The 14127-nt window shown below is 41.5% G+C and overlaps 1 protein-coding gene across 6 annotated transcripts in view; it reads left to right on the forward strand.

Moving 5' to 3' along the window:
• Positions 1-13992, forward strand: part of cgnb (cingulin b) — a 36242-nt gene extending 22250 nt beyond the window's left edge. For 5 of the 6 annotated variants that reach the window (XM_049601500.1, XM_049601499.1, XM_049601503.1 and 2 more), the window contains 14 exons: positions 1521-1669; positions 2129-2155; positions 2693-2813; positions 5230-5442; positions 5613-5711; positions 6390-6644; positions 6741-6911; positions 8018-8179; positions 8358-8447; positions 8566-8649; positions 8758-8876; positions 9038-9146; positions 11913-12076; positions 12273-13992. In XM_049601500.1, the coding sequence (XP_049457457.1) occupies positions 1521-1669; positions 2129-2155; positions 2693-2813; positions 5230-5442; positions 5613-5711; positions 6390-6644; positions 6741-6911; positions 8018-8179; positions 8358-8447; positions 8566-8649; positions 8758-8876; positions 9038-9146; positions 11913-12076; positions 12273-12405 (1896 nt within the window). In that variant the 3' untranslated portion in view covers positions 12406-13992. The remainder of the gene's footprint in view (positions 1-1520; positions 1670-2128; positions 2156-2692; positions 2814-5229; positions 5443-5612; positions 5712-6389; positions 6645-6740; positions 6912-8017; positions 8180-8357; positions 8448-8565; positions 8650-8757; positions 8877-9037; positions 9147-11912; positions 12077-12272) is intronic. The other variant, XM_049601502.1, reaches the window with a different exon arrangement.
• The last annotated feature ends 135 nt before the right edge of the window (positions 13993-14127 follow it).

Genomic DNA, 14127 nt, shown 5'->3' on the forward strand with positions numbered 1-14127 from the left:
TCTGTCAGCAGGGTAACGAAAACACTACTGGCCTGGTTTTCATGAAACTCGGTGGCAGGGTGTAGCATCTAAGCTGGCCCCAGGCGTCAATATGATGTCAGAATGCCAGATGTTAAATATAGGTTGGAAGGAAAATCAGGTTGATGATATTTTAAATGTCTGAGGACGTTAACATGATGATGTTTTGCAGACGCTGCGTTTTGTTCTCCATACCTAACTAAATGTTGTTCGTCAAGATGACGTTAGCCTGAGATGTTTCGAAGACTTTGGACTGTGGTTACTTAACGACACAAATCAAAACTAACAAAGTGTTACATCAAGTATTCTACGTCAAATTGGCATTAAACGTTGTCCTGGCATTGACTTTTGGTCACCTGACATCACAACCTAAAGTCAACATAATATTCATTTCTGGTGATGTTGGTGGCAGCTGGACTGGGCTGAGGAAGAATCCAGTGTGTTTCTGAGCAGATCCAAATCACAAGGCAGATACACAAAGTATATCTACGTTTTGTTCACAATGCATTCTAGGGCTGTTGACCTTGGTGGAATAAATGTCACAAAATCCAGTAGATGGTTGGCACCAGTAATCCTCTGGGGTAGCTTGCACATGTAGTTGCTCAAACTTCATGCAGAAAGCAGTTGTTATGGAGCGCTCGTTTGACGTAACTCTAATAGTTATGGAAATATATCCAGATAGTGGGTGCGCTTGCAGATTTGCATATCATAAAGGACTGGACTACTGGCCTTGGCGGAGGTCTGTGCCCTTCCATTTCCCCTTTAGTTCATAGACTGTATAAAATAATGGACGTAACCACTGTGACATCACCCATTAGTTTGTGGACTTCTGTTTGAAACCTCGAGTTCGGCATTTTGACCGTTGCTATCTTGGTTCTGTGGAGCCAGAAATGACCATATTTGGATGATAGGGTGGAGCTGTGGAGGAGTGAGGGGTGGATCTGAGGCATAGACTGCAGCAACACCTCGTGGACATCCTGTCACTCAAGTGGCCCCGCCCTTAAATATGTGTAACTTTAAGCTGTTATAAGATTTAAATGGGTGAGTTATATAAAAATTCACCTCCCGTACAGTTGTCATGAATAAAGCAAGTACCTATAGAGGTAGAGCTTTTTTTGTACCATGTTGTAAATATGTTAATTTCTGTTGTAAAGTCGGGCATTTTAACATTGACTGGCTTCTGGAGCCAGCCTCAAGTGGCCATTCACAGAACTGCAGTTTTTAGCGTAGCGTTAGCTTCATTTGTCAGCCCCGGAGGGTGGTGCTTAGTAAATACATACACATATTATGCATTGTCAGCGATATAAGTGAGTAAGCAAAGTGTTGTATTTGATCCCATTTAAGGGTCAACCATAGACTGTTGCATGGGCCCCTGTGGGCCTTTGGCCAGGGTCATCTGTACCCTTTGATCCCACTGCCTTGACGGTGGGGCTGTTAGGATTAAATCTCTATGATTCCCATGACTCGTAATAAAATTTTTGGTGTGTTTGCATGTGTTTCAGTCCCAGGAGCAGATAGAAGAGGAGAGGGAGAGGGTGAACGCCTCCATGTTGACGCTGGAGGAAGAACTGGAGAGCTACAGAGATCAGGGAGAGAAGTGGAAGACGCAGCTGGACGCCACCACGAAGGAGCTGCACAACACCAAAGAGGAGTCAGTATCTTTCTAAACTCTATTAATCAACTGTGAGCTTGTAATGCATGTACAACTCATTGCACAAGCGTGAAGTAACATTCAAAGACCATGAATATGTGGTTAATCAATGTTTATTTGAAGGACCTCAGATAGGAGCTTGTAGAAGGTCTCATGCTGAATTGTGAAGCCATAGCATTGCTTTGGATCCATGAAAAGAAAAGCAAACATAGCTGTAGCAGCAAGGCTACTGCAAGGCTTATATTCCCAGCGACTCTTTAGCCAAGCATCAAACCCTCTGTCATACTTTGTACTTTTACAACCAGCTCAAAGAATTTTAAGTGCTCACTGAAAAGTTTAGTTCTGTGAAATCTATGGATATCCTAAAGATACTGTTTTTGGTTCCTTCCTGAAATATTGTATTTCTCTGGTGTTATTTTTTAATGATTGCACTCTTTCACCTGACTCTTCATTCGACAGGAGTGGGAGGCACGTCAACAGTCGAATGTGAGAGAGAAAATCAATCTCACTGTGTTTGGTTTGAGTAGCTTTAGTCTAGTTTCAAATCAGCAAACCTGAACTTGGGATATGTTCCCCCGAAATTCACTCAAAAAGCTCACAAAGCAGAGTGGATTTTTGTATCTGATGATTCTGATCATTAGATGAACCTTTACTAACAGTAATCCAGTGATAATAAACCCAATCATATCAATCATTTGAACGATTTAACATGTAGAATGACGTTGTTGTTGTTAATCATCCAGTAAAATCAACAGATTTCCTGATTTAATTGCTGATTAATGTAACTGATTTTGAGTAAGTAAGTAATGCATCTCAGTTTATGGTACAGTGCTAAAATAAAAGCTCTTTCAAACTGTGTATGTGGTGATGTTTTTATTGTTTAGCACAGCAGTTTTACCCCCTTTTGCTTTGTTTGTCGTTTGGTGTGTGCACATGTCTGCTTATGGCCCGGTGTGTGTGTGTGTAGTTTATAAAGTGACTGTTACCACCGTGTGTTCTTTAACGTCGACTTTCTTTCCGCAGGCTGCTGAAATCCCGTGTGGAGCGGGATGAACTTGAGTGTGAGCTGAAAGATCTTCAGGATTCACAGCTTGCCACGAAGAAACAAAACCTCACGTCTGAGGATAACCATTCTCTAGCAGAGGTAATTCATATGTCAGTCATCAGGCAGATTATGTTGCTGTGTGGGTGAAACGCAGAGGCACATCTCCTCTGTTTTACAGTATGATTAGTGTTTTAGTAGGGGTTTTTTGTGGCTTAAGCTTAAAAAATGACATTCATTTTCCTGCACACACACACACACACACACACACACACACACACACACACACACTGTAAGTTGGCAGATTTAAAGACATCCAGGAGGACAACAGGTTGTGTGAATTAGGAGCAGCTGCAAGTGATTCACATTTTCTTCTGTATTGTCCTTACTATGATGAGTTAAGGTCAGTGATGGGGTCATAATGTTATACACATTACAGTAGTGTGTCTCAAATCACATACTTCCATTAGCACACTTCTACGTAGTATACTATGTGCACACTATGTACTCATTGGCGTAGTGCACAAATTTCGACAGGGTATTGTTGTCTCAAACCAAACACGGCCGTTGTGTAGTCACCAGAAATGACGACCGTAAATTAGCTAGTTAGCAAACTAGCATTAGCATTCGCGTTATCGTTCGCAGTACCAACTCATTACAGACTGCTAAATTAACCCAATAAACATACTGCTGGCTTATACCCAACAACAGTATTGTGGTGCTTAGTGTAAAAAACACATGTATTTGTACAATGCAGTGACATTCACAGTTGCACAGTCCTCGGCCGCCATTTCCAGTTTGAAAAGTGGTCCCTCCCCTTCTGCTGCATAGCCAAGATGGCGACCATTGAGGGCGAGAAGGGTCCATAGTTCCACACTCAACTTCTTGACTGTTTTGAGTGTACCATCCATGTCCTCACCGTGCACTGCATTTTACCATACTTCTCAGTGTGAACGCACTTATGCACTCAAAATAGTAAGTCTAAGTATAGAAGTACACGATTTGAGACACAGCACTAGTTATTTTTAAAAAGAGTAATACATTACTTTACTTGATGCCTCCTGGGAGACGTTGGTCTTCCTAACACCCCATAGTACAAACATTTGTTGCATAAATGACAGACTTTAAAGGGGAAAAAAAAACACATTTAGATGGGGTATGAACAGCATTCAACTGGTCGAGTACATTCAAATAAAGTCACTCTAGTCGCTTGCTTACCAGACCATGGCTTTATGCAGGGTTCCCACACTTTTTCATGGACAAAATTTTATAATAATAATACATTTTATTTGGAGGCGCCTTTCAAGTCACCCAAGGTCACCTTACAGAGCATAGAGGATAAAAGACATCATTAAAACAAAACTTCAACATAAAAAAAAAAAAAAATTCAAAACTTTTCCATGAATTTTCTAGGACCCATAATAAAAATGTTCTATATAACACAAACATTGCTCCATCTCAAAAACGCAGTACAGTTTAAAAGTCATATTGGGGCATAGCATAGGTGTGGAAATGTTGGGATTCATGACCCTACATGTTAAGTCACACTGTCATGACATGTCTTGTTCAGATATATCAGATTCAAACTCTATGCAAACACAATACCAGCTAGCTGGCACACAGGGAGAAAGAGAATGCGGGGAGGAACTGAAGAAATGTATGCGATGGTAGACAAAACGTTTCACACGGATGCATATTATAGATACATTATGTCAACAGCTACAAAAGATAATTTTGCCACTCTGTTACATTACATGGGAGGTTATTCATGGAAGATTACCTGTAAAAATGTCATCACACACGGACAAAATTCCATGATTTTCCCAAAACTTTAAAGGATTGTACTAATCCCATGACTTTTCCAGGCCTGGAAAATAAGATTGTGAAATTCCATGACTTTTCCAGTTTTTCCATGACCGTGGGAATCCTGTTTATAGCAGGCTAGTCTAACGTATTTGTTGTATTGATTAAAGCAGCCGTTATGTCTCATGAGGAAGAGACCCTAAAATTGTTTGTCAGATGACCATTTCCTTCGCTGTTGTCGGCGCATTTTGTGTTTTTGCTATTCGCTTTGTTAGACAGTATCGGAGGCATTTCGGATATTTGAACAACTCTCGACGATGAAAATGGAATGGTTACCTTTGTTTCTAAAGCTTGGAATAAACACAAGGAGGATTTGTTTGTTTAGTATCATTTGTTGTTTATGTTGCCACTCTGGTTCCTGGTCTCTTCTGTAAATAATGTTGTCTTGTAAGCCTTTTTAGGCTGGGCATATTATTCATGCATGACACACACACACACACACACACACACACACACACACACACACACACACACACACACAGAAACAATCAATTCCACACACACACACACACACACACACACACACACAGAAACAATCAATTCCACACACATGCACACTCTCATGTTCTGTACTCATATAAACACATTGTTATGTGCCATGGTACATTCCTCTCATTCACACACACATTATTCATCTCTGATTGCTTATCCCAAGGAGCTTCGGCGTTGCCATGATGATCTGAAGCAGGCTCGCACCGATCTGGACAAACAAAAGGGCGAGCTAGATGAGAAGAGAGAGGCACTTAAAGCCCTGAAGAGAACGAGTGGAGAGAAAGAGGCCGAGCTTCTGTCTGAGATCAGCAGGCTGAAGGAGCAGGCGCAGAAAGACAAGGCCGAGCTGGAAAAGGCGTCCATGAAGGCAAAGGAGGTGAAGCAACTGACTTTGATGATATATCAAATGATAAAACGCCTCAAGAGATTTAGAATCGATTTGATCTATGAAAGACACAAGGGATTAGAGCTTTCTTATGAATGAAAGTCATCATTTAAAAGGAAAGTTTGGGTAATGTTTCTCTCTTGTTCCGCTCCTCTCTGCAGTCATCAGTTGGGTCTTCAGGAAAGACTGTGGTGGACCACAGCACCAACCTGGAGCTCCAGGAAGCAAACACTCGCCTCAGAGAGAGGCTGGCCCGCATGGTACTGCACCGAAAAAGCACAGCTGTACACACACATGCATGCAAAATTATGTAAACCGACATACTGTACAAGAACAAAAGAAACAGCCTCCCACACAGACTCTATTTCCAACCAAGAGATGTGAAGTAAATTAGATGCGAAGGAAAACTCAAATATGTGAGCTCAGGAAATAATCCCTCCGAGACACATTTGCATAAGATGCGCATTGTGCTGCATGTGCGTTGGAACAGCAGCGTATTATAGCTGTTTTAACTGCTATAATCTTGTTACCTTTGATGTGAAATGATCATGTGAAGAGCATGGTCATACGTTAATCTGTGTAGGTGCAAATCCAGAACAAATCCACATATGTTAAGGATACAGAGTAAGATTTTGTGCTGGCGTTTGTATGCAATGAAGTACAGAATTTACACAGCTGTGCTTTGAATATGCAAACACTTAAAGACCTTTATTAGTCGCCACTCCCCCTGGTTTACATGTCAAACATTTATAACAATACTCAGCGTAATGGCAAATCATGAAATACTGGAAAATTACATGAGTTTGTTGTTCACTTCTTGACATAGCAAATGATTCTAGACACAGACATTCACCTCCAGTATGAAAGATAATAACACAAATTAGTCCACAGGCGGTAGACTCATGATGTGCATCTGTGGATATTTTCTCTCTCCTCAGACGAGACTTCACTCCAGCGCTCGAAGCCCGGAGGCTGAGGAGGCGGTGGAAGCTCTGGAGGATGAGAACCGCTCCCTGAAGACTCAGCTGGAGGAGGCCAAGAGAGGAGCCACCCGCCTGAGCAAGGAGAGGGATGAGCTGACCCGGCAGCTGGAGGAGAAAGACCTGGAGAGAGAGGCGCTGAGGAGGGGCAAGAGCGACCTGGAGGATCAGAAGAGGCTGTTGGACCGAGCCCTGGAGAAGATTAACAAAGAGGTGTTTGTTGGGGTTAGAATGATGTCTTTGTTTGATGATGTATAAAGATGATGTTATTTACTCCAGTTTCTGTCTGTCTGCGTCCTCCGCTGTCAGATGGAGATAATGATGGGAGATTCCCGTCAGTCGGTTTCCACCCTGCAATCACAACTTGACGACTACAGGGAGCGCTCGAGGAAGGACCTGCTGGAAGCCCAGCGCAACAGCAAGGACAGGCTGGCTGAGCTGCAGAGGGCTCAGAGCAACCTCAAGGTCCAGCAGGATGAGGTGAGGACAGACGGAGAAAAGCCAGAACCTCTGAAATATACAAGGTCACTCCAACAAAACACTTCACTGTTAGCCTGTTTTTCTTTTTAAAGCCCTTCATAAGTATTTTCAGCCACACTAGCAGCATGGATCTAGGGATGACAATGTCAGTCTGTCGGTTTTTCAGTGAGTCGATCCACTGCCTTGCTCCAGACTGAACAACTGTTGGATTGATTGCCCAGTTCTTATGAAACTGTAGATGCTGAAATCTCTATTTCCTGAGCACTTGAGCACTTTCCTGATTCCCACCATGGAAGCCAAGCAATGTACTGTTGTGGACGGCAGCAGCAAAATGTATTTTAGCCACCTGAAAAGCCCCTTATAGAAAAATCAATATCAGATTAAGTGTACGCTCTATTAAGAATATTATCACCTCTTTACTTTTCCATCAGACAGCCATTATCTATGTTCTCATCAGAGCCACCAGACTCCTTTGACAAAACAGTAATTTTACCTCACAGAACACAGGAGTTGTTGATCTACTGCTGCCTCCATCGGTTAGGGTCTGTGCCTGCATTGTTTTTTTCCTTAGTGCCAGTGTCTTTTTTTTAAGAAGCGCTGGGATGAAGCGCTCCTCAGCACCCTGCCGCTGCTTTTCTGCTAATGAAAACCGCTATGTGCACCCACACCCATATTTTGTTTGCATCACTGTCCCAAACTAGCCCTGTAAAACACCAAACACCCTTTAAAAAACACCAAATGCCAAACTAGGGGCATGCAGACCACCATCTGCTATATATGATACACTGACTATGAATAATTACCTCATACAACCCTGCTTCAAAAAATTCAAACTATCCCTGTAAGGACTTCTCATCCAGTATTGACATAAAGGTTAAAGATTATTAAGACTTAGGCTACATATACAATATAATATGTATGAATATGTATTCCTCATTTAGTCTGAGAGTGTATGTAACTTTTTTAGTGTTATAAAGGCAGTATGGAAACGGCTTGCGTGCCCAGAAAGTTTGAAGTTTCTGTCTTTTTGTCAACAGAAGCCGCAAGAGAATGAGTTGACTTTGAGTAAACACCATGCATCACGGTCCCCTCCATGTTGTTTCCAGGTTTCCCGTCTGAAGAAGGAGCTGCTGGGGTGCAGCGAGGAGAGAGACAGCGCCCAGTTGGACAGAGACCTCCTCAGCAACCGTCTCAAACACTTGGAGAGCGAGCTAGAATCAGAGAAGAGCAGCCACACTGACCGCACCAGGGAGATCAGGGGCCTGGAGGTGAGACTTCGAGGTCAAAGGTCATGAACTGGGCAATCTAAAGTTGGGTGGGAGTAAATAAGGGATAGGATGATGTGTCAGCAAATTCGTAAATGGTTAGTGAGTCATGCCTGTGAGGTTGAGCCTGAAGTACAAGAGACTGAGATGTATTTATGTGCTTATCTGTGTGTGTTTACAGGATAAGATTAAGACGATGGAGATCGAGCTGGATGAGGAAAGGAGCAGCGTGGAGCTTCTGAACGACCGCATCACTCGTAGCAGAGATCAGGTGCTGCATAGAAATATTTGAATACACATGCAAATAAGCAGGAGGCATTTCTGTGTTATCTTGCAACCGGTGTACTTACCTCCTCGTTCTTTTCTCCCACCTCACGTCCTCCCCTCAGGTGGACCAGCTTCGCTCAGAGCTGATGCAGGAGCGTTCAGCGAGACACGACCTGGAAATGGACAAGAGCGCTCTTGAGAGACAGGTATTCACTCAGTCAGTGCCTGCACATGCACACACATCCACAAACACACAGTCAGATTAACTTTTTGCAAAATCAGTTCTTCACCTCACTGTCCCCCTCCCCTCCAAGTTGAAAGAGTTGAAGTCTCGTGTGGCGGACATGGAGGGACAGAATCGGCCCTCACCTGGACTCAGCCTGCTGGAAAAAAAAATTCAAGAGTTGGAGGAGAGACTGCGCAGTGAGGAAAGGTATGGCTGAACACATGGCAGGTCAAAATATGGAGTCCTCCTGGGGTAATATTCTAATGTTTTTAAGTACCAGAACATACACAATAAAACATTTAAAGATAATACTAATCATAGTATTGCAGTGCTCTTATATTGTGTGAATCCTAAATTTCTCCTTACAGAGAGAAGGCCAGCATCCAGGCCTCTCAGCGACGGATGGAGAGAAAGCTGAAGGAGCTAAACGTCACTTTAGACCAGGAGAGAACCCAGCATGTCGAGCAGAGAGATCAGGTAGATATCAATATTTGCATGCAAATTATCTTAAGTGTTTGTTTTAGTGTTTGCTGGTTAAATACAAAATGCTGACGCTCACACCAGATTGAACCAATTAAAGGAATTGTTCGACACTTATTTACTGTCTAGCCGAGAGTTGTAAGAGAAGATTCAATCCAATCTCATGTCTATCTGTCAAATATTACATTACATTTAGTCTGCAGATGCTTTTATCCAAAGAGACTTACAATATGTGTACTTAAACAAATAGCTGAAGGCATGTTCAGTGCTACAGTACACCTTTCTAAGAAATGACACATAAGGAGGCTGAGTGCTGTCATGAAGCTTCTTAAAATGTAGTCTGAAAAAAGCTACAAAAAACTAAAAGAAGCCATTTCCTGTAGCCATTAAGCTTAGTTAAGCATTAAGACTGCCCCAAAGTAACAAAATCCAGCAACCTGCACCTCTTAAGCCCACCATTTAACTCATTATGTCTGATATATGTTTAGATTAGACAAACAAGATCAAATGTGTGAAATAGTGAGTTTCGGAGGCAGATTTTGTTTCATGTGAATTCAGCCAGGCTAGCTTTATTTCTCAGATTCCACTTGTTGTGCTCAGCGAAACTCACCAGCTACATATTCGCATACGTCTGCACAGTAAATATGAAGCAAGAGCCAGAGGGAGGTTAGATTAGATTAGCTTTAGACGGGAAATGGGTAAACAGCTAGCCTGGCTCTGTCCAAAATCCGCCTTCCAGCACCTCTAAAGCTCACACACTTTAAAACAAATAACTAAAGGCATGTTTAGTGTTAGTACACTAAGTACAAGTGCTGAGAGACAGACTGTAGGCTAAGTGCTAGGCTTCCTGAGATGTAGCCTGATTTTTTTTTTTTTTTTTTTGAAGATACCACCAGTAGCCAGTTAGCTTAGCTCAGCTTCCAAAGGTAACAAAATCCACCAACCTGCAACTCCCAAGCTAACCGTCTAACACATTATCTAATATTTGTATGGTCCAGACAAACAAGATATAATGTGTTAATTATAGAGCTTTAGAGGTGCTGGTAGGCAGATTTTGTTTCCTTTGGAGAGAGCCAGGCTGGCTGTTTCCCCCTGTGTCCATTTTTTTGTGCTGAGCTAAGCTAACCAGCTGTCGGCTCCAGGTACATATTTATCAAGTCTAGGGGGAAAAATCAATACAGCATAGTATGATGATATTTTGTGTGGCAAAATTGCATCGATACACAGGTGCCAACTATGCATTTTTTTACTATGTAAATTATTTCTATTAAAAATGCATATTAAACTTTTGGTTACCCACTAGAAAAATACAATCAATTGCTTTTTCAGTCAGTTAGATACATTTTGCTGCCATAAAAATGACTGAAGTGAGATCTTAGGGACATAATTTACAGTTGAAAAAAGGTCAGAATTTGCAATATTTCTTAATATATGTTATCAAGATACTCAGAATATTGCAAAATATTGTGACTTAAAGACAGACTATGCGGGATTTGTTGCTTACTGTCAACACAACATTCAATCTTGGCCCCAACGAGACTGAGGGAGCAGAGGTGGACAAGTGAGCTAAAGAGTGCATGAAGAGAGGAAGTGGTGATAATGAGAACAAAACCGTGAATTAGGGAAATAAAACATTATTTTTTGATTGTTTCATAGCAGGTACAGTCTAAAGCACAAATAAATACACCCAAAACTTCGCACAACCCTACAAGAGAGTGTTGCATTGTCGGATTTTGTTTGAATTCGGCTGAAGTGCGTGCTGCATCCTGTCTGCTGGGCTTCTCTGTTCAACCTTGCCCTCGATCAAACAGAGACACAAAACCTTGTAACCTTGTTGCTGCATTTTTATAAGAGTCCTGACTGTGCGCTCCTATTGGCTGGGGGCTGCACACCACTACCAAAAGCTGACACCCAGAAACAACATGAACAAACCAAAATAAGGAGAAAAAAATAAGAAAATACAGGCAGAGGGCAGGTTCTGTGCGGAAACAGACACCATCACACATTGTCAGTGTGTCAGAAGTGATGATTGAGAGGGATTACTTTTGTGTGAGTCTATATATTGTCTCTGTAGGAAAAACCTACATAGTATGCCTTTTTAAGAATTGTGATAATATTGTATTGTGGGGCCTCTGATGATTCCCACCCATGATATTTATCATACGTTTGTACGGTAAATATGAAGCTTGAGCCAGAAGGTAAATAGATTAACTTAGCTAAAGGCAGGAAATGGGGAAACAGCTAGCCCAGCTCTGCCTACCAGCACCTCTAACGCTCACCAATTAACTTGTCATGTTTTGTTTGTTTAATCTGCACAAGAACCGACATGTTAAAACAACTTTTGCTTTGATAGGATGTGAACTATTTACTTCTAGTCCAGGAACAATTTTTCTGACTGTTTGTTTGCACTAATTTCCTGGTTTTCATTATGTAAGCATTACTGATAGATGCTGTTTGACCTACGCCTGCTGTTTAATGATTAACACAGTTCAAACAGTGCTTTATTGCTTCTTTGATAAAATACTAATCTCATCCGTATTCCTCCCAACCCACACCCAACCTCACTCGGTCACCAGGACACTCCCTGACTTCCCTTCCTCTGTCATCTTTCTGCTACCTCAGCCTTTTTTTATGTAGCCGTAGCTCCCCTACAAACCCCACACACCCCTGACACCCTCCCCACCCTCCCTCGTGGTTCACGTCTTCACCTATGACCTCCTCTGTTCCCCTCTAACCCCCTTGCCTCTCCCTCTACGTCCCCAGCTGTCTCTGCGCGTGAAGGCCTTGAAGCGGCAGGTGGACGAGAGCGAGGGGGAGGTGGAGCGCTTGGAGGGAGTCCGCCGGAAGGTTCTCAGGGACCTGGAGGAGCAGCAGGAGCTCCAAGAAGCACTGCGGGCCAAAGTCACAGCCCTGGAGACTGAACTAAAGTAAGACTTAAGTTATTGTCCCATGAAATAATGTTGAATTACTGTCCCACATGCAGTGAAAGATGACCTCTTTGAAGTAACCATTTCAGTACCATGCATCCTCATTACACTAGGTGGCACTCTGTAGTAAGTAGCTGGACACGTGTCTGTGTTCACTGAAAGCAGAAGAACTGAGTATCTGTTTGTTTTATGCCAGGCGGAAGTCACAGCACTCACATCGTTCAGCTCTGGGCTCCTCCACTTTAAGCTCTGAGGATGAGGACGGTTTCTATGACACCAACATCACCTCCATCCTCAACGAGAGCCACCTACAGACCACCAACTGCTAGAGGAAGATGAATTTTTTTTTTTTTTTTTTTTTTTTAAAAAAAAGGACCCTTCCTCCAGTGCAGACACTTGTATCAGAGAGAGGTACTCAGGGCATCAAGGACTGGCTCGTGCGTTGCCATGCACTACAAACTTGCCTTGCAGTTCTTCGGTTTTATTTTTAGCACAGCAGTCCAACAGAGACAGGTTGTCAGGATAATTAGATTGCATTTTTTTTGAGCCTTCAGCTGTGATTATGATTGCTTCACTGCTGCCATGTTTTATCTGTCTTGAGATCCTCAGTGTCTGTTTCTCTGTTATTTTAAAGAGAAGAATTACAGTTACACTTAGAAATACAAGTTTCAATACGTTGTACTTCAACGTGAATCTAAGAAAGGCTCTTTGTTGTGTGCATTGACTATATTTACTATATACTACTGTGGCATGCGTTATGTTCAGAGGTCATACTCGCAAAATTCAAACTACTTTTAAACCAAAAAATAACTTTATAAGACTCTTTTTTTCATATTGTTCCCATCTTGTGTTTGCTTGCACACGATAAGTTACATCTGTCAGTGTTGGTAGCAGTGTTTCTTTGTGTATTAAAAGTGATGTTTTGTTTTTTACCTTTGAACGTGACACTGACGGGCCATTTAAACTGAGCCTATATTTTTACACTGTATTAGCTGTGCATACCTGTTACTCAAGACAATCAAATATACGTACAGTAGCACTGTGTATCCTCAGAGATTAATCCTCTCCCTATAAACTTTTCTACTGTAACCACCATATTTCTGATGTGGTTTAATGTGTCCTTGAGCTTGATTTGTGTGCATGTTCTCACTCTAATGCCTTAAAAAGTAGCTTCATATCTTTGTTTTACCTCATGTTGTGTCTGCATGTGTTCTGTTTATATGCTGCTGTAATGGTTTAAATAGTATTTTATATGCTTGCCTGTGCGTGCATCTCCTGTTCATTCCTACTGAGAGAATCATTAGTAGAGATTTGGAAGCATTTTTCTTTGTTTCACCTGGCCGTTATTAATGTTGATTGTAACCTCCATATGACACTTTGATTATTGTTTAACCACGTCACTTTTAAGATTTGTATTGGGGAAATTACAAGTAAGGAGGCTGTTAAATGTAGAATATGTTTATTAAGCTGCTGGTAACATTTTTCACAGATATTTTAAGTACATTTTGGACTGTGTGTACAATAAAAAGATGTGTATCAGATTTTTCTCCTCATTTTCTTATTTCTATGACATCTATATATTTATCATCATGAAACAATGGTGTTGCAATACACTGGTACTACTAATAACTATGATATTCAAAACTGAAATATCTATATCACGTTAACAACACACATATGATAATATTGTGTCAATGATCCAACGCCTCTTAAATCTTTTCCATTTCTTACTTTTCTCACTTTGTCTCCCTCTCCCAGTACTATGTGGTTGTTTTATTCATCAAGTGTTTTTGCTCCTTTTGTACACTTATGTTAGTTAATGTTACAGACTCTCTCCGCCTCCAGACATTCAGATTTTGAGTGTAATTCATTTGCCAAAAATAGTCAAAATGCACAATAAACAAGTTAAAGATGAAGTTGGCTGATAGCTTTTTTTTTTACATTTTCTAAAGAGCGCCATAGCATCGTTAACATGAACTCTTTTAGCTATGATAATAGTGATATGAAATTTGATATTGTGCCAGCCTGCCACCCTACTATGCAATGTGCAT

This window comes from Epinephelus fuscoguttatus, linkage group LG17 (assembly GCF_011397635.1).
Source record: "Epinephelus fuscoguttatus linkage group LG17, E.fuscoguttatus.final_Chr_v1".
NCBI lineage: Eukaryota > Metazoa > Chordata > Actinopteri > Perciformes > Serranidae > Epinephelus > Epinephelus fuscoguttatus.